General features: G+C 49.3%; 1 protein-coding gene across 1 annotated transcript in view; it reads left to right on the top strand.

Moving 5' to 3' along the window:
- Positions 1–21,646, top strand: part of LOC138493020 (2'-5'-oligoadenylate synthase 3-like) — a 352,001-nt gene that overhangs the window by 312,369 nt on the left and 17,986 nt on the right. The window contains exons 7-8 of the mRNA XM_069620269.1: positions 18,879–19,782; positions 20,922–21,004. Of these exons, the coding sequence (XP_069476370.1) occupies positions 18,879–19,782; positions 20,922–21,004 (987 nt within the window). The remainder of the gene's footprint in view (positions 1–18,878; positions 19,783–20,921; positions 21,005–21,646) is intronic.

Below are 21,646 nucleotides of genomic sequence, written 5' to 3'. Positions count from 1 at the left end.
AGACTCCAAGGTTTGCTCAGAAAGAGTCCTCAATGTCCCTAATACACTGTTCTGCCTCCGTCACGCGTTTGTCAATTGTCACAACTTTAGAGGAGAGCTCGGCAACACTGTTTTGGAGTGCCCGCTTCAGTTCCCTCAGCAGGTTAGCCAGATCCGGTTTGGTAGCTGGTAGAGCCATGTCCTCTCCCCTCTCCTGGGGACACTGCACCAGCAGGACAGCGTTGTCAATCTTCTTAGGTCCTTCACAGGCATGTACCAAGCACGCAATATCACCATCTGTAGGGGTATTTCCCCTCTTTGCCATCACAGCCTCAAGGTAACAAATCCAGGGACCACAGGTAGCCCCAGCACCAATAAAGAAAGATCAGGCAGTATGTGATCTGTGCACAGGGACTGAGGGCTCTTAACTACAATGCTCATGAAGAGAGATAAGGCAGCATGTAATCCATGCACAGGGACTCCAACAGATACCACTATCACCCATGTAGTAAGAGTCACCGCACACCCAGGCACCACACACCTAGGACCAACCAAAGCCTTCAAGGAGATGCTCCGTATGCATCAAGCAATGAGTCAGGCATCTGGCAAGTCCTCACGGTAAGCCTCCAACTGCCAGAGCACTCACCAGCTGGGCAGAAAGCATGTAATTCAAGGCAGCTCCCAAAGGAAGAGCGGAGAAAGATGCAGAGAAAAAACAACAGGTTCCCTAAAGGAAAAGCTTGGGTCAGACAGCTTAGTGCAAGTTACAGTCCCAGACCCACGCATCTCTGCCCTGGAGAAGAGGGTCAGCTGCTCAGTTTATGGCGAGCAAGGGTTGCAGGCGCCATGTTGGAGTTGGTGCGGTCCCCGCTCCGCTGATTCCAGGATTCCCAACCCTGTCCAGCGAGGGCTGCGGGTGCCGAAACTCGGTCCCTGCATGCCTCGAGGCTTCACCTAGCCAAAGTGAGGATTTCTAGGCTTTGGCGACACTTATGACGGCGCCATTAACACTGAAGGCCCGGCGATGTCCGGAGACTGTTCAAGGAGGCATCCGTGTGTGGGCCTCCTAAGCCACACCCCCCTCGATAACTTTTAAACATGTTTCACAATGGATATTTAAGAAGCAAATGGTTGTAAATTTGTACCAATACGCATCTTTTTTTATTTTGGATAGAATCTTATTATTGGTTCACGGTCTGCTACAGAAATAGAGAATTTCACCTTTGGCTCTTACCCACCTTTAAAGACAGCAAAGATCAAAAGAAAAAAACCTCTCCAAACATCAACCATGCCACCCAACTTTGCTAATCCATACAGTGACTGAACCAGTTTCACATTTTAGAAAGAAATCAACACAGAAATTCTCACCACATTAAACAACTATTCCAAGGTCAAAAAGAACTGAATATGAGGTAGAAGGGATTAAGGAAAAAGAGTTATGAAGGAAAAAAAAGGCAAGGCACTTAAACCTTTCCTGGAAGTAGAGGAACAACAAAAAGGACAGGAACACAAACATATCCGTACAGCCACACCCCCCACTTGCTCAAGTTAGTGTCTGTGCTACACTTCATAGCCACGGGCACATACCAACACACTGTGGGTGAACTGCATGGGATATTGCAACCCTGTTTTTCGCGTGTCCTGTTTCAGGTTGGAGACCACATCATCCTACTCAGGACTGCTGACCAGGTCAATGCCACTAAAATTGCCTTCCATGCCCTTGCAGGCATGACTGGATCTCTCTTCTGCCTTTGACTTGGTCAACCATGCCATCCTGCTCAACTGTCTCCGTGATCACTGATCAGGCCCTGGCTTGGCTGACCTCTCTCCTCTCCGATCGACACTCCTAGGTCTAACTAGGATCCTTGCTCTCCTCTATCTCTACCTGTGGTGTTCCCCAGGGGTCTAAACTCTCTCCCTGGCTGTTCAATTAATACCTGGCACTTCTTGCCCACCGCATTGCTGCTCTCTGCCCGAACTTTCAGTGCTGTGTGGATGACACTCATTTCAGGCTCCCTTCTGCCACCTCTTCTCCCTTTCTCATCTCTGACTGTCTGTCCGCTATCCAGGTGTGGCGTGTCGCCAACGACATCTGCCTTAATGGCAGTAAAACAGAGATTCTCCTCATCGGCACACCTACTCCCTCCTTTACTGTTGCTCTCTGGCCAGCCTCTCTTGGCCCTCTTTCTGCTCCCACCTGTGAGGCTAAAAACCTCAGGGTCATCTTCGACTCCCCACTCTCCTTCTCTCCCGACATCTCTGACATCTCTAAGAAGTCATACTACCAGCTGCACCTCCTCAGAGGTATTCTTCCTTTCCTCTCCTTCCTCCAGAAGTTCACTGTCTCTAGAGCTCTGGTTCTCTCTAGGCTGCACTACTGCCTCTTTCTTAATCTGCCTGCTTCTATTCTGCGCCCTCTGCAACTCATCCAGAACAGGACTGCAAGACTTGTTTTTGGCATCAAGCCCAGGGATCGTATCTCCCCAGGACTGAAATCTCTGCAATGGCTCCCAGTGGCTGCAAGGATTAAGTTGAAAACCCTCTGCATTGTCCACAAGGCATTCTCAGGCTTGGGGCCTCAATACCTTCAACTCTCTCTTCCTAAATATCTTCCTTGTCGAGCTCTTCGCTCACCCGCCTCGAACTCCCTCAGGGTCAGTCGCTTCTCCAAGCAACGAGTTTGTGGTAAATCTCTTTCTTCGGCTGGGGCTTCCCTCTGGAACAGCCTCCTTGAAACTTGAGGAGAACGATCTCTGGTTCTGGAAGGACCTCAAGACCTTCCTCTTTGATTCTTTTCTCCCCCTTTCCCCTGCTGAACTCCTGACTGAAACTGCATTGGTCACCTGGCTACCCTCTCATCTCGGGCCCAGGTACCCTCCCCCACCAGTTGCACACCTGCACTGCCTCCCAGGTAACAGCTGCACTTGGGTGGCTGTTTCTGTATCCCTACAGTCCCCTACAAGCTCTTGACACTTGATGTCTGCACTTACCCCTGCACTTGCCACAAGCTGGCTGCACTTTTACCTTTTTTTTAAATTTAATTTATTTTTTACTGTTGATCCTATGTATTGCACAGCCACCTCCTCCCCCGCACTTTTCCCTTTCCCCCCTCCCCTGCACTTGCGCGATCTCAATGTCACCTGGCCTAGTAAGACCATTGTCTTTGTTTTCCCTTTGTTTCCCCTCCCTTGCCTCATCGCGCCTTGAAACACTTGTGTATAGGTGCGTTATAAATCCCATATTATATCATAGGTGTATTGGACGGAACACATGTGGAGCTGGTGGCCAGGCATGCTGTTGAGGCAGTCTACCGGAACAGAAAACTATCACTCACTGAACATGCAGATGGTGTGTGATGCCCGCCACCTCATCACCCACTGCTGTGCCAGATGTCCTGGTTCAACCCATGACTCCATGGTGCTGCGCAACTCCACGCTGCCTGGGTACATGGCATGTCACAGTGGACTGTGTAACTGGATGCTGGGTGAATGTAACTACAAGGGCATGTGCACTGTTGAATTATGGGCACGTATAACACTGATCAGCAGTGGCTGTGCGCAGTGTATGCATTCCTTTATTTGTTGTTCAAATATTCTGCGCTCATGCAATTAGCAAAACACCCTGAAAGCGCACAGAGGGCAGAAAGGGTGGGTAAAGGGGAAGGTAGACTATGAATTAGAGCAAGGATCAATAATTGCTACAATAGTAAAACAAGTAATGATAAAAAAAGGTAAGGGGAGACAAACCTACTATTGCTAGTGAATGCATTGAACGTGCAAGTGTAGAGGGGGAAATCAAGGTGCAACACAGTAATAGCATGCTTGAGTGCAAGGGCTTGACAGGTGTGTCTCAATTGAAGAAAATGATCCAGTGCATGCGTAACAACATCCATTCCGTACACCAATACGTAAATCACTACATGTACCAGAATGCACCCAACCAAAGTGACAAAAAGAAGCACAAACACAGTCAAGAAAACCCACACCACCTGATGCAAAGACAGAGAATAGATATGCTCCCACCCACATACCACCATTGGCCTGCACGCCAATTACCCAGGTGCCCTGCCTGTTAGAAGTGCACAATCACATATGCTTCGGATTGGAATTTTAAATGATTCACAGTACATATCTATGATTAAGTGCCACGGACATAATAGTATTATTGCATTGTAACACAATAATAACACATACATCAGTTCCCTTTGTGTGAGTTGTACTGAAAGGGTCAGAGGTCATGTTGGCTGCTGCAAAATGGGCCAATTCATGGACTCCTGTAATGTGAGCCTAGGATGGAAATAGAGTTCAGCTTGGAGTCCTAAAACAACGATAGTGAGAGCCTGCACTCCCATATATTCCCACAGACAAGGATACTTTGCAAGGCCAATTTCTAAAACAATCTTCATGGCAGAAGCCATGGTTGATGAGAGATGCTGGGCTAATTGGGTGGGGAGGTAATGTCCAGTCCACCTCCTGGCACCTGGGTTTGAGTTTACGTGCTGATAAGTGAACCGAATGTTCCAGACATGGCACGAGTATGCCAACCAATTGTAGAGGGCCATATAGTGAAGGGCCTTATAGTTTGAAGACCAATGAAAAACTGTGCACTTTACAAGTTTTAAGAGGTAGGCATACGTTTTCCACCTGAGAGTGGGCAGCAAATCCCAATCCTAGTCCCTATGCAATGTATACTTAGTTGTTCCTCTTAAGCCTATCACAGCCTTTGATAGGTTTCCTATTATTTGCCATGCAGTATGACATCACGTCTGACGTATTCTTTGCATATAAGGATGTTTTTATGAGAAAATCGTCAAGAGCCTGAGCGAACGTCCGTTGATACCTCCCTGTTTTGGATAATTGTTAATAAAACAGTACCTTTGCCATCTTCCCGAGTTGGTTCCATTATTTGGACTCAGAATTATTCTGCAACCCCATCCATTGCATGCACGTTACTAAAGAGCCATATGCTCACGTGGTAGCGGTGCGGATGGTTGAAAAAGATCCAAACTAGTTTGTCTCCAGAGTTTCGGACGATCCGTCATCGTCTGCCATTGGCCGGAAGATCACAGGGTTTCCTGTGGGGAGCGGCGGCTAGAATTAAATTTGCAATAGGTGTGTTTGGGCCATGATATCTTGCACCCCCACTATCAATAGTTATCCGGGCGTCCAGGGAGGGGTAAGATTGTGCATCTACATTGATTGGGAACAGATTAAACATAAAACAGGATGACCACTTGTGTCAGTGTGAGTTTTCCCCAGGGAGGTAGGGGATGCGAATTACCATAGGTGTGTTCAGGCCATGATATCTTGCACCCCCCACAATCAAAAGGTATGGGGGTGTTCCGGGAGGGGGTAGATGGTGCCTCTACATTGGTTGGGACCAGATTAAACATAAAACAGGATGACCACTTGCGTCAGTGTGAGTTAACCCCAGCGAGGTAGGGGATGCGAATTACCATAGGTGCATTCAGGCCATGATATCTTGCACCCCCCACATTCAAAAGGTATGGGGGTGTTCCGGGAGGGGCACGGGGACGCCTCTACATTGGTTAGGACCAGAGTAAACATAAAACAGGATGACCACTTGCGCTAGTGTGAATTACTCCAAGAGAAATAGGGTATGCGAATTACCATAGGTGTGTTCAGGCCATGATATCTTGCACCCCCCACAATCAAAAGGTATGGGGGTGTTCCGGGAGGGGGTAGATGGTGCCTCTACATTGGTTGGGACCAGATTAAACATACAGCAGGATGACCATGTGCGCTACTGTGAGTTACCCCAGGGAGGTAGGGGATGCAAATTACCATGGTTGTGTTCAGGCCATGATATCTTGCACCCCCCACAATCAAAAGGCATGGGGGTCTCCAGGGAAGGGTTAGATGGTGCATCTACAATGGGACCAGTTTAAACATAAAACAGGATGACCACGTGCGCTAGTGTGAGTTAACCCCAGGGAGGTAGGGGATGCAAATTACCATAGGTGCATTCAGGCCATGATATCTTGCACCCCCCTGAGAAAATGTATGGGGGTGTTCCGGGAGGGGTTAGATGGTGCATCTACATTGGTTAGGACCAGAGTAAACACAAAACAGGATGGCCACTTGTGTCAGTGTAAATTAACCACAGGAAGGACGGGGATGCAAATTACCATAGGTGCATTCAGGCCATGATATCTTGCACCCCCCACAATCTGATGTCCAGGGAGGGGCTAGGTGATGCCTCTACATTGGTTAGGACCAGAGTAAACATAAAACAGGATGACCACTTGCACTAGTGTGAATAGCCCCAAGAGAAATAGGGGATGCAAATTACCACAGGTGCATTCAGGCCATGATATCTTGCACCCCCCACAATCAAAAGGCATAGGGGTCTCCAGGGAGGGGTTAGATGGTGCATCTACATTGATTGGGACCAGATTAAACATAAAACAGGATGACCACGTGCGCTAGTGTGAGTTAACCCCAGGGAGGTAGGGGATGCGAACTACCATAGGTGCATTCAGGCCATGACATCTTGCACCCCCCACAATCAAAAGGTATGGGGGTGTTCCGGGAGGGGGTAGATGGTGCCTCTACATTGGTTGGGACCAGATTAAACATACAGCAGGATGACCATGTGCGCTACTGTGAGTTAACCCCAGGGAGGTAGGGGATGCAAATTACCATGGTTGTGTTCAGGCCATGATATCTTGCACCCCCCACAATCAAAAGGCATGGGGGTCTCCAGGGAAGGGTTAGATGGTGCATCTACAATGGGACCAGTTTAAACATAAAACAGGATGACCACGTGCGCTAGTGTGAGTTAACCCCAGGGAGGTAGGGGATGCGAATTACCATAGGTGCATTCAGGCCATGACATCTTCCACCCCCCACAATCAAAAGGTATGGGGGTGTCCAGGGAGGGGCTAGGTGATGCCTCTACATTGGTTAGGACCAGAGTAAACATAAAACAGGATGACCACTTGCACTAGTGTGAGTTAACCCCAGGGAGGTAGGGGATGCAAATTACCATAGGTGTGTTCAGGCCATGATATCTTGCACCCCCCACAATCAAAAGGCATGGGAGTCTCCCGGGAGGGGTTAGATGGTGCATCTACATTGGTTGGGACCAGATTAAACATAAAACAGGATGACCACGTGCGCTAGTGTGAGTTAACCCCAGGGAGGTAGGGGATGTGAATTACCATAGGTGCATTCAGGCCATGATATCTTGCACCCCCCTGAGAAAATGTATGGGGGTGTTCCGGGAGGGGTTAGATGGTGCATCTACATTGGTTAGGACCAGAGTAAACACAAAACAGGATGGCCACTTGTGTCAGTGTAAATTAACCACAGGAAGGCCGGGGATGCAAATTACCATAGGTGCATTCAGGCCATGATATCTTGCACCCCCCACAATCAAAAGGTATGGGGGTGTCCAGGGAGGGGCTAGGTGATGCCTCTACATTGGTTAGGACCAGAGTAAACATAAAACAGGATGACCACTTGCACTAGTGTGAATAGCCCCAAGAGAAATAGGGGATGCAAATTACCACAGGTGCATTCAGGCCATGATATCTTGCACCCCCCACAATCAAAAGGCATAGGGGTCTCCAGGGAGGGGTTAGATGGTGCATCTACATTGATTGGGACCAGATTAAACATAAAACAGGATGACCACGTGCGCTAGTGTGAGTTAACCCCAGGGAGGTAGGGGATGCGAACTACCATAGGTGCATTCAGGCCATGACATCTTGCACCCCCCACAATCAAAAGGTATGGGGGTGTCCAGGGAGGGGCTAGGTGATACCTCTACATTGATTGGGACCAGATTAAACATACAGCCGGATGACCACGTGCGCTAGTGTGAGTTAACCCCAGGGAGGTAGGGGATGCGAACTACCATAGGTGCATTCAGGCCATGACATCTTGCACCACCCACAATCAAAAGGTATGGGGGTATCCAGGGAGGGGTTAGATGGTGCATCTACATTGATTGGGACCAGATTAAACATAAAACAGGATGACCACTTGCACTAGTGTGAATAGCCCCAAGAGAAATAGGGGATGCAAATTACCATAGGTGCATTCAGGCCATGATATCTTGCACCCCCCACAATCAAAAGGTATGGGGGTGTTCCGGGAGGGGCTAGGGGGACGCCTCTATATTGGTTAGGACCAGAGTAAACATAAAACAGGATGACCACTTGCGCTAGTGTGAATTACCCCAAGAGAAATAGGGGATGCAAATTACCATAGGTGCATTCAGGCCATGATATCTTGCACCCCCCACAATCAAAAGGCATGGTGGTCTCCAGGGAGGGGTTAGATGGTGCATCTACATTGGTTGGGACCAGATTAAACATAAAACAGGATGACCACTTGCGTCAGTGTGAGTTAACCCTAGGGAGGTAGGGGATGCAAACTACCATAGGTGCATTCAGGCCATGATATCTTGCACCCCCCACAATCGAAAGGTATGGGGGTGTTCCGGGAGGGGTTAGAGGATGCCTCTACATTGGTTAGGACCAGAGTAAACATAAACCAGGATGACCACTTGCGCTTGTGTGAATTACTCCAAGAGAAATAGGGGATGCGAATTACCATAGGTGCATTCAGGCCATGATATCTTGCACCCCCCACAATCAAAAGGCATAGGGGTCTCCAGGGAGGGGCTAGGAGACGCCTCTATATTGGTTAGGACCAGATTAATCATACAGCAGGATGACCACGTGCGCTAGTGTGAGTTAACCCCAGGGAGGTAGGGGATGCAAATTACCATAGGTGTGTTCAGGCCATGATATCTTGCACCCCCCCACAATCAAAAGGCATGGGGGTCTCCAGGAAGGGGTTAGATGGTGCATCTACATTGATTGGGACCAGAGTAAACATAAAACAGGATGACCACTTGCACTAGTGTGAATAGCCCCAAGAGAAATAGGGGGTGCGAATTACCATAGGTGTGTTCAGGCCATGATATCTTGCACCCACCACACTCAAAAGGCATGGGGGTCTCCAGGAAGGGGTTAGATGGTGCATCTACATTGGTTAGGACCAGAGTAAACACAAAACAGGATGACCACTTGTGTCAGTGTAAATTAACCAGAGGAAGGCCGGGGATGCAAATTACCATAGGTGTGCTCAGACCATGATATCTTGCACCCCCACAATCAAAAGACATGGGGCTGTCCAGGGAGGGGTTAGATGGTGCATCTACATTCGTTGGGACCAGATGAAACATAAAACAGGATGACCACTTGCGTTAGTGTGAGTTAACCCCAGCGAGGTAGGGGATGCGAATTACCGTAGGTGCATTCAGGCCATGATATCTTGCACCCCCCACAGTGAAAAGGTATGGGGGTGTTCCGGGAGGGGTTAGATGGTGCATCTACATTGGTTAGGACCGGAGTAAACACAAAACAGATGACCACTTGCACTAGTGTGAATAGCCCCAAGAGAAATAGGGGGTGCAAATTACCATAGGTGCATTCAGGCCATGATATCTTGCACCCCCCACAATCAAAAGGCATGGGGGTCTCCAGGGAGGGGTTAGATGGTGCATCTACATTGATTGGGACCAGATTAAACATAAAACAGTATGATCACATGCGTTAGTGTGAGTTTACCTCAGGGAGGTAGGGGATGCGAACTACCATAGGTGTGTTCAGGCCATGACATCTTGCACCCCCCACAATCAAAAGCTATGGGGGTGTCCAGGGAGGGGCTAGGTGATGCTTCTACATTGATTGGGACCAGATTAAACATACAGCCGGATGACCCCGTGCGCTAGTGTGAGTTAACCCCAGGGAAGTAGGGGATGCGAACTACCATAGGTGCATTCAGGCCATGACATCTTGCACCCCCCACAATCAAAAGGTATGGGGGTGTCCAGGGAGGGGTTAGATGGTGCATCTACATTGATTGGGATCAGATTAAACATAAAACAGGATGACCACTTGCACTAGTGTGAATAGCCCCAAGAGAAATAGGGGATGCAAATTACCATAGGTGCATTCAGGCCATGATATCTTGCACCCCCCACAATCAAAAGGCATGGTGGTCTCCAGGGAGGGGTTAGATGGTGAATCTACATTTGTTGGGACCAGATTAAACATAAAACAGGATGACCACTTGCGCTAGTGTGAAAAGCCCCAAGAGAAATAGGGGATGCAAATTACCATAGGTGCATTCAGGCCATGATATCTTGCACCCCCCACAATCAAAAGGCATGGTGGTCTCCAGGGAGGGGTTAGATGGTGCATCTACATTGGTTAGGACCAGAATAAACACAAAACAGGATGGCCACTTGTGTCAGTGTAAATTAACCACAGGAAGGCCGGGGATGCAAATTACCATAGGTGCATTCAGGCCATGATATCTTGCACCCCCCACAATCAAAAGGTATGGGGGTGTCCAGGGAGGGGCTAGGTGATGCCTCTACATTGGTTAGGACCAGAGTAAACATAAAACAGGATGACCACTTGCACTAGTGTGAATAGCCCCAAGAGAAATGGGGGTGCGAATTACCATAGGTGTGTTTAGGCCATGATATCTTGCACCCCCCACAATCAAAAGGCATAGGGGTCTCCAGGGCGGGGCTAGGAGATGCATCTATATTGGTTAGGACCAGATTAATCATACAGCCGGATGACCACGTGTGCTAGTGTGAGTTAACCCCAGGGAGGTAGGGGATGCGAACTACCATAGGTGCATTCAGGCCATGACATCTTGCACCCCCCAAAATCAAAAGGTATGGGGGTGTCCAGGGAGGGGTTAGATGGTGCATCTACATTGGTTGGGACCAGATTAAACATAAAACAGGATGACCACTTGCGTCAGTGTGAGTTAACCCCAGGGAGGTAGGGGATGCAAACTACCATAGGTGCATTCAGGCCATGATATCTTGCACCCCCCACAATCGAAAGGTATGGGGGTGTTCCGGGAGGGGTTAGAGGACGCCTCTACATTGGTTAGGACCAGAGTAAACATAAACCAGGATGACCACTTGCGCTAGTGTGAATTACTCCAAGAGAAATAGGGGATGCGAATTACCATAGGTGCATTCAGGCCATGATATCTTGCACCCCCCACAATCAAAAGGCATAGGGGTCTCCAGGGCGGGGCTAGGAGATGCATCTATATTGGTTAGGACCAGATTAATCATACAGCCGGATGACCACGTGTGCTAGTGTGAGTTAACCCCAGGGAGGTAGGGGATGCGAACTACCATAGGTGCATTCAGGCCATGACATCTTGCACCCCCCAAAATCAAAAGGTATGGGGGTGTCCAGGGAGGGGTTAGATGGTGCATCTACATTGATTGGGACCAGATTAAACATAAAACAGGATGACCACTTGCACTAGTGTGAATAGCCCCAAGAGAAATAGGGGATGCAAATTACCATAGGTGCATTCAGGCCATGATATCTTGCACCCCCCGCAATCAAAAGGTATGGGGGTGTTCCGGGAGGGGCTAGGGGGATGCCTCTATATTGGTTAGAACCAGAGTAAACATAAAACAGGATGACCGCTTGCGCTAGTGTGAATTACCACAAGTGAAATAGGGGATGTAAATTACCATAGGTGCATTCAGGCCATGATATCTTGCACCCCCCCACAATCAAAAGGTATGGGGGTATTCCGGGAGGGGGTAGATGGTGCCTCTACATTTGTTGGGACCAGATTAAGCATAAAACAGGATGACCACTTGCGCTAGTATGAATAGCCCCAAGAGAAATAGGGGATGCAAATTACCATAGGTGCATTCAGGCCATGATATCTTGCACCCCCACAATCAAAAGGCATGGTGGTCTCCAAGGAGGGGTTAGATGGTGCATCTACATTGGTTGGGACCAGATTAAACATAAAACAGGATTACCACTTGTGTCAGTGTGAGTTAACCCCAGGGAAGTAGGGGATGCAAACTACCATAGGTTCATTCAGGCCATGAAATCTTGCACCCCCCACAATCGAAAGGTATGGGGGTGTTCCGGGAGGGGTTAGGGGACGCCTCTACATTGGTTAGGACCAGAGTAAACATAAACCAGGATGACCACTTGCGCTAGTGTCAATAGCCCCAAGAGAAATAGGGGATGCAAATTACCATACGTGCATTCAGGCCATGATATCTTGCACCCCCCACAATCAAAAGGCATAGGGGTTTCCAGGAAGGGGCTTGGGGACGCCTCTATATTGGTTAGGACCAGATTAAACATACAGCAGGATGACCTCTTGCGTCAGTGTGAGTTAACCCCATGGAGGTAGGGGATGCGAATTACCATAGGTGTGTACAGGCCATGACATCTTGCACCCCCCACAATCAAAAGGTATGGGGGTGTCCAGGGCGAGGTTAGATGGTGCCTCTACTTCGTTTGGGACCAGATTAAAAATAAAACAGGATGACCACTTTTGTTAGTGTGAGTTAACCCCAGGGAGACAGGGGATGCGAATTACCATAATACATGTAAGGGGGCTGATGGTGTCTCTCCCAGCATATATATGAGGTGAAAATGGGGTTGAAATAAAAAAGTCAACATTGTGGGGGTCATAGTAATTGGGGCACAGTAATCACATAGATCCGTCTTGGAAGCAGACACAGAATTGATAGTTGTAGCTGTAAGGGGAAGGGGATCTTTCGGTTGGAAATGTCCCATTGTAGTGTGTGATGGCCAAATGCATGCCGAAGAACAGCACTGCTGAGGAAAAAAGGAAAGGAATTACACAGACTCTCACTAGTCTGCATTTCATCCCCATGCAAACAGCCCAAACTTTAGGTAGGGGGCTTGAGCCTCATTAGCCCAGTGGTGTTGTATCCATGACATAGCGCAGCCCATACCAGTCACTTGCAGCAGTGTGTGATAATGTGCACAGTTTACCAAGCCGGGGGTGAACAGGGAGCTTAACACCAATTAGGTAAAATACTGTTGACTTCCCTTCCCAATAACACATGCTGAAGGGAGACCCTACCGTGCACCCCCCTGCATTATGACAGAGTTGTGTGAATGAGCCCAACCTCCCCCTTTATCCTTAAGAGAGGCTCCTGCAGTGATTCCTCGTGCTTTAATGTTGGAATCAAATATAGAAAGGTTAATTATGCCATAAAAAATGCTTAAGCGCCCCATCTACTGTAACAGTACAACCTTTGTTATGATTATACCATTTAAAATAATAACATGTGCGCAAATGTACAACTGAGCGAATGCTAGGCTCCCAGACTTTGCACAGTATTAAAAAAAAACAACAACATGGGAAGCCGTATATTATACCATACTATATGATATTCGGCTTCCCATGACAGAGTGAAGGCCCTGAAACAACGCCCACCTGGTAGCTCTGGCCAATCCCTCAATAGAGATGTTGGAGGGCGGGCTGTAGGCGGGCTATGTCATTAGCTTTTCATTTCGGGCTGCATGCATGGCTGTAGCCATCAAGTGGGCGTGACTCCGAAGATTGCCGAACACTGCCTCCCACAATCTATCATGGCCCGCAGGATAGCATACAACAGCGGCATAGATTGCGGGGGCAGTGGGGAATTAATATGGAGGTCGAGGGCAATTAAGATTCGTGTGGTGGAGGTGTCGGGAGAGTTATGCAGTGGAGGTGGTGCACGTTTTGCTGTCTATAAAGTGAAGTTTGGTCGGTTAGCACACAGTCAGTAAGCGCCATGTTTGTTAGAAGCTGTAATTGTCCGATGGAAGAACAGTGTAGTAGTACCCCAACCACTAATTATATCATGTAGTAGAAATGTATTAAGCGCAAATTATCACAAGAACAAAAGCCAGTTTCTAGGCGCTCTCATGCCACACACGTATTGCAGATAATACACAAAAAAATCATAGATTATAACAGCAATAGTGTGGTGGCCTGAATGAAGACAGGACACAGGCTGCGCTGAACAGTGTTTATTTAGACACCTGCAATAACTCACTTAAACTGAGGATGGCACAGTCCAGGGGCACAACAGTACTCACTGGATTAGGCAGTCTCTTTCAGGCAGCTACTTCACTGTGTCTTGTGTCTGTCAGGGATGCACAGACTACACTCCAGAGCACCCAGGTGTCTGCCCTCAGACATGGCATTACACTCTGGGTGTGCAGCCCTTGGATGTCAGGGCCTGGAAGTGTCTGAGCCAGTGGTCGAAGTGTACGAAAAGAAGTAGTGGAGCTATGTTCCTTGCCGGTTTGCCCCATTCTCCACAAACCCCATCGCTGCACCCTCTCCCACACACAATCCAAACCCCCAAACAAACACACCTGTTATTTAAGGGAATGTTCAGTGCAGTGCACTGAGGTGTAAGCGTCAACTTCTTCCTACACTTTTATTTTAAAACTAAACCATTCCAGAACAGTTTCTTTTTAAAATAAAAGTATAGGAACAGTTAAATGTAAAAATAAAAAGTATGGGAGCACCGCTCCTGCCCCCTTCGACCTCTGGTCTGAGCTCCTGATTCAGGAGAAGCGCTGGGGCGGTGCGACTACGCTCTCCGCCGGATTCTGAACGTTCTCCCACGTTGGATCCGCTCCTGTTCCAACATCTCGCGAGATCGCCTTCTCGCGATCGCGTGATGGGAAGTCCCCACAAATAGACTATTTATAATTCGAGATGCCGAGCTTCCAGATGAGAACTGAGTTAACGCCTGTCTAAGGTGCTCAGTGAAGCCAGATACAAATGGCTGTCACTGCTGCATTATTGGTAGGATGTTCTTAGTGGAGCTAGAGACAAACAAACACATGCTGTCACCAATGAACTAATTGTGTTGTGTGTTTAGTGCAGCCAGACACACAAACTGACAACAGCACCATTGCCACCGTACACTTAGTGCAATCGGACACAGACAAGCTGATTTACAAAAAAAATGTAACATGGGAAAGTTCCTTTAAACATTTTCTCGAAAATCAGGCCCGTGCATGCTTTCAACTCTTTGTCATGTACTTAGTGGACACACACATAGTTGCTGTCAATACTGCACTATTTGTATCCTGTGCTTAGTGCCAATCAAAACACAAGAGGTGATGGCTGGAAGGTTTAGCATTAACATTAGCCTCTAGCATTGCTCTGGACAACGCACCAGACCACCGTTCTTTACCTGTCAAGCCATTACAGAAGGATAAAGATCATATGCAAATCAAGTTTGGGCGCATCCCTAAAGGGGCATTCCAGCCTAAACTGCTAGGTCACATCCCTTCTGCACAAGCAACCCCAGACATTTTTCGGCCTTGTTGGGCCTCTTCAATGAGGAGTAGCTTGGATCTCTAGGCCCAGCAGGCTAGGATTAGTTCCAAACTTTAGAGCCATCACCTCTTTTGTGTTACATAAATCCCCCCAAGGGTATGCACAGACGTGGGCCCACAGCTGCTGGGCCTGGATTTGCATATGCTCTTTCCCCTTCTGTAATGGCTGAAGAATGATGTTCCAGAGGCTTGCCCTGAGCAATGCCAGAGGTTAGGATTAATTTTAAACCCACCAGCCATCACCTCGTTTGTGTTGCTTAGTGTCAGTCACACACAGATGTGAAACATAAACCATTTTTATTGTAAACACGTCACTGTTTATGCCATGTGCTCAATTTGTCCAGGGATGTGAACACTAACCTATGTGTGAACCTGCTGCGCACTGTCCCATTCAATGTGTTGTCCTTGTGTGTTTTTGTCACGCCCTGATGCCTGCGGGCTGTCGGTGGGTTATAAAAAATAAAATGTGTGGCATGCTATGTTCAGCCTGACAGACAGACATTAAAAAGGATATCCCTGGTGTCATTTGCTAAGTGTAGCCAGATATAGCCACTATAAACAATGCACAGAATATCAATTCCAATGTTTTTAAAGGTTGTGGTGTGCAACTCACAAGCATTAGAAACTAGTTCAGGGCTATGCAACCTGCGACTCTCAAGATGTTTTGGGCTTTTGATCCCTCATCGTTGACGTTATGGTTCGAGGTGGTGGGAGTTGTAGGCCAAACCAGCTGGGGAGTTCCATGTTTGGCTCTGAGGGTATGCGTCGAGGGTCCCGATGGGATCAGTCATTAAGCCTGTTTGTTTGGGCCTGGAAGGTAGCTCAGGGGCAACTCACTCATTCTTGGGAACAAGGCAACATAGGTTTGAGACCCGGTCTCGGGCTTAGAAGCTGCAGTCCGGCTTGAAGCGTCATATCAATACCAAATGAAGTGCTGGGGAAACAGAAAGAAATGGCTTTGAAGTGCATGATGGTGGGAGAATCCTATACATCACATATTATATTTTACCACCCACATAACTTAGACATACATACATTTTTTGATTGGAATAAACATGGTCAATTTATTGGAGTCATCCTAATGGGCGGTCCTAGCCCTTCTCAGGCCTCAAGTGCACCTGGCATACAAACACTTCCCCGGGTGCCCCTTGCCATTCTCAGGGTTTTACAAACTGGTGAGCCCTCCTCATTTTGGTTTCCGTTCTAGCGAGAACGGCCCGCCTCTTGCATCTAACTGCCAGGTCAGTCACTCTCATAACCTTTGTATGGAGCGAGTTCCAGGCCCCTGCATTCAGTTGTTGAGGAGTCCCAACTGTCCCTAATGGTGTCAGTGCCCGTCGAACCCCATCCTAGCTCATGCAGCCAGCGGGTAAAGCTCGCAGCAGCATCCGCAGCGTAACTCCTACTCTAGGACCCTCCTTGTCACAGACACTGATGCACTATCATGTGCGAATTACCACCCACTCTTCTTCCTTTGGTTTTAAAGGGAGGTGGGGCAGCACAAATCTTCACCCCCCCCCGCTCTGTTACCCCCGCAGGGCCATCCGTTGTTAGTTCTGTGCAGATGAGGCACTCGCGGGTCACACACCGGCCACCAGGGGCTAGATTGTCATACCTTTGTCCTTGTGCTAAAAAATTGAACAAATTAATTTTGCACCAATGCTGCTGTTTGTACAATAGGGAATGGAGCAAACAAGTTCTGCCCCAATCCGTATTATCTAAACATCTTTTCACTAGGCAAAATAAAGCTGAATGCTGTTTTTACTATGCTTGCTGCTTAACATAAAATGAAATGTGATCAACATATTTTGTTTTATCTTATGAAGTATAAATAGTGCAAAAGCTGCTTGTTCATTTTTGCCCTAATGTAAACTATTTTAAATAGTACGGATTGTGCTAAACCTGTTCACCATTCTGTATTACCTAAGCATCAAAAACTGCTGCACAGATTTACTCAATTCTAAGCACCGGTGCAAATGTTATATAGGGCCCGAGTCACAGAACGTTTTCCTATGGGATTGCGCCATTATAAAGCATTTCCATGATTCAGGCCCTATCTGGCCCCTTTTTAGCAGCTCCAGACCCTTCTTTGGGCTGTTGCTAGAAGCGCTGATGGGGCAAGCTATGACAGAGATCAAGTACAACAGTTTGGCGCAGTCACCGTATGGCGCAGTTTCACTGCACCATATACGCTTGGTGTATCAGGAGACAGTCACAAACGGAGGGGCACTGAAATAACAGTGTACAGGGTAATGCCCTAACAGGTTCGTTTTTTATCACAAAAGAAAGGCAAAACGCAACTGTATAATTTTTCTACGGCGCAGTAAATCTTCCATATACCAAGAAACCAAAAAGGTGGCCTGGGAGTTACAAAGTTGTTGTTGAAGACAGAAGGATAGATCGTATTTCTCACTATCCCTGCCTAGTCCCAGAGTAATACTAGAATGCGCTGATGGGCCTCTTGTCTAAAAGGGACAGGAAAAGAAGGTAAAGAGAAATCGTTTTTGAATAGACTGACAATATAATGATTGTTACAACCTTGTCTGTCCTAGGTCACCGGCACCCAAATGGGTGAAGGTATGGAAAAAAGTGTTAAAAAAGTAACACCTGAGGGATCCACTAGGGGGCGCAGAGATGTCCTAACGCATCTTGGCTCGTCTCCTCCGCAGGGCACTGATCGCGGGACCTGAGCCCCCCCGACACCCCTGGAGTGAGAAGCTGGCATCACCCCCACCCATCTGAGTGAGCCGGGCACCCCTGGCCCAAATTTGAGCCCCCGGGGGGGAACCATCCCGGATATAAGAGCTTCCGAGGTTAGAGGGACAGAAGCCCCTCCCCCCTGCGGTGCCGCGGCTCCGCGAGAATCTAGGGCGAACCCGGGCCCGAGCGAGGCCTGTGGTGGGGCTCGGCTACCCTGACTGGCGGCCCCTCCCCCACCCCCCCGCCTAGTGCACATCGGTAGGAGCGGGACGCATCTGGGGGCACCCGCAGCGGATCCGGGAGCCGGAGGCGGTACTACGAAAGCGCCGTGGAGTTCCAGGCCTGGGCGAGGCCTATAGTACAAGGAGAAGGAAGGTGCGTGAGGGCCCCCACAGGTGCTTGGTGAACCCCCGCAGGGCGAACTGGAGCTTAAGGAATCGGTGTCGGCAGTGCGTGGGAGGCAGGCGATGCCCCGCACTGGCCTACACACGCAGCACACGGACTCCCACAGGCTGAGCGGCGGATCTGCGCCGAGGAGGTAAGGAGGTGCAGGCCCGGGCAGGAGGACCTCCGGGAGACTGAAGGTGTCACGGGAAGAGTGAGGCTGGGGAGAGGCCCTGGCATACACCATCTCGGGCAGCGGAGTGTCCCCCGAGTACAGCGGCTCCCAGGCAGACAGAACGGGCACTCAGGGCCCAGTTGGGAGAGATCGGCCTCAGCAGGCCAAACCGGGGTACAGACACGAGGGCTTGGAGATTGGTCCTCCCCACGCCCAGCCTCTGGAACATTAAGTACTGCCTCTGCTCCGACGGGAGTGAAGTTATACAGTTCGATGGGTGAGAGGGGAGGTGGGAACCCGGCGGAGGTGAAACCTATCCCCGCAGGAGTGTATTAGTCGGGGACTCGGACCCCCGTTGCTGGGTCTCCGCTCCTCGCCCCTCGGCTGACATTGGCCCTCGCCCCCCTGTGGCGTTGTATGCGTGTGTGATAGCGGGTCACCTTGGGCACAAGCTTTCGGGGAAGGCCCCCACGGAGCAGGGATGCTTGGGGAGAGTCTATGAACTGGAAGGAATCCCTGCAGAAGTTTCGCCGCACGCCCCCCGAGCCCCTGATACCCCCTGAAATGGCAGCCCAGATGCAACAGGAATCTGCTGATACAAGCACAGTCACCAGGGGCATGGCGGCCCTACTGGAGGAAATTAGAGGCTTTAGGGCGGATATTGCTCTACGACTGGACACCTTGGATAAAAAAGTGGACAATATTGACAACAGGGTTCAGGCACTGGAGAACAATACAGCTTCGAGCGACATCTTTGAGACACAGTTTGACATGCGCCTGTCGGAGCTCGAGAGGAGAGAAGAGAAATGCTCCTTAAAAATGGATGATTTGGAGAATAGGGAACGCCGCTGTAACCTACGTTTCCTAGGCTTTTCAGAACACGAAGGCGAAACGCAAGCAGACATCATCAAAACTATCAATGCAGTAATAGGAGTGCTATTCGAGGGGGCCAACACCAACAAACCCACCATTGACAGGGCCCATAGAGCGGGCGCATCCTCTAGAGGCCCCAGATCCGTTCTAGTTTGCTTTCATTACTTCTCCGAGAAAAGCAGGATCCTCGAACTGGCTCGCAAGAAGGGCCCGGTGGAGTGGGAAAGGGCCCAGATCTCGGTGTATCAAGACCTGTCGGCCTTCACCTTTGCAAGACATTGCACCTGTTCCCCATTGACGAAGATGCTCCAGTCCTGGGGGGTCCGATACAGGTGGGGATACCCATTCTCGCTCTCTTTCGAGTTCGAGGGCTACAAGTATGCCTTGATCACTGAGGACGATATCCAGAGAGTGTCGGGCGAACTTTTGGACAACTCAAACCTGGAGATGGGGGAGCAGGACCGTGAGCGAACCCCGACAGGCCCAAAAGGGAACAAAGCTCCAAGGGAAAGGCGCAGAGTTCGTGACCAAAGGAAATTTAGGAGAGTGGCCCCAGCCTCCCCGGACCTTCCGAGTACCTGAAGCGTGCTCTTGGCACCAGACAGAAAAACCGGCATTTGACTTTGTGAATGGAGGGTGATGTAACGGTTTGTGAACTGCATTGATCCTGGGGTGGGGGTGGGGCTCGAGTTGTTGTTTATAAAGAGTTTATGAGCCCGGAGGGGGGAGACAATGGTGGCCTGGTCTGGCGATTGGATGAAGCCATGGAACAAGCAGGCGATGAGGGGGGAGGGGGGGGGTAGAGGGGGAGTTGGGTTGCTGGAGTTACAGTTATGGCGCTCCAGGTTTTCTGTTCTTTCTTGCACCCCTGGGGCTGTCTCGAGCCGCTAGGGGGTTGCGGAAGCACTGTGGGAGTATCAACGCTTGCTGTTCTAAGCATGGAGCTATGAGACTTTACCTGTGTTTTAATGGATGATTCACTCCAATTCATGACAGTGGGGTCATTAAATGTCCGCGGGCTCAACTCGCCTACAAAAAGGTTGCTAATTGTGAGGGAATTTGCGAGGCTGCGGCTTCACTTTCTCTTTGTGCAGGAGACTCATTGGGTTCGGGGAAAGGAGCCTAAGCTCAAGGCCAAGACCATTGAGTAGATGTTCACGGCTTCTTCCCAGGTAAAGAAGCGGGGGGTAGCTTTGTTGGTCTCCGCTGGGGCCCATTTTGTGTTTAAAGCCTCAAAAGCGGATCCGGATGGTCGGTACCTCATGGTAAAGGGGGAAGTGCGGGGCCGTTTGTTCACATTGGTCTGCATATATGCTCCGAATGAAGCGCAGGACACCTTCTGGGAGGGAATGAAAGGGATAATCATGTCATTTTCTGAGGGCACCCTACTGGTGGGTGGGGATTTTAACATGGTGCTTTGCCCCGAGAGGGACAGAAAGTCTGATAAACCCTGCCCCAACATCCGTCTCCACAAGAAATTGGTGTTGGCCTTCCAGGAAGTAAATGGGGAACTGGGTCTATGTGACACGTGTATACCCGAGCGGGGTCGGAACCCCGAGTACACATACTATTCAAAGCCACATGCTGCTTTCTCTCGTATAGATTACATCCTGGTTGATTCCTCGCTGCAGGGAGAGGTCTCGGACTCGGGTGTGGAGATCGTCCCCTGGACGGATCACGATATGGTAAAGATTAGGATTGGCCTTCCCCCTGCTCCGGCGACCGGAACCTGGTTGAGGTGTAACAACCTCCTCCTGCAAGACAGGGAGATACGCCAATCCCTCCTAGCAGCCATAGAAGATTATTTCACCCTTAATGACAACGGGGAGGTTGGTACTATGGGAGTATGGGAGGCATTTAAGGCAACGATTAGAGGCACCCTTATTGGTATAGGGTCTGGGAGAAAAAGGGAGAGGGACCGTGAAGAGAAATTGTTAAAGGAAAAGATAGAGGCTATCCAACCGGGGGGGAAGTTGAAAACACAGATGTTTCCCGAGCAATGGGAGGAACTGCAGGGGTTGCGATCTAAGTTGGCGGACCTCCAGGTGGGACGAAGGGAAAGGAAGCTCTAATTTCTGAAACAGAAGTATATGGAAAAGGGGGAAAAGGCGGATAGGATATTGGCCTGGAGACTTCGAGAACTTAGGAACAGTAGGAGGGTGAATTCATTACGCACCCCGGAAGGGGACTCGACCGTGAGGGATAGCAAGATTGCAGAACAATTCAGGCTATATTATGAAAAATTGTATTGCTCGGAATGTACGGGGGATGGGAATGATGTTGACAGTTTCCTAGACTCCCTTCCCATCCCGGGTCTTCATCCTGAC

The sequence above is a fragment of the Ambystoma mexicanum genome, chromosome 10 (assembly GCF_040938575.1).
Source record: "Ambystoma mexicanum isolate Mex_15411 chromosome 10, UKY_AmexF1_1, whole genome shotgun sequence".
In the NCBI taxonomy this organism is placed as follows: domain Eukaryota; kingdom Metazoa; phylum Chordata; class Amphibia; order Caudata; family Ambystomatidae; genus Ambystoma; species Ambystoma mexicanum.
The sequence above is the reverse complement of the archived record's forward strand: the minus strand, read 5'-3'. Positions and strand labels throughout refer to the sequence as shown.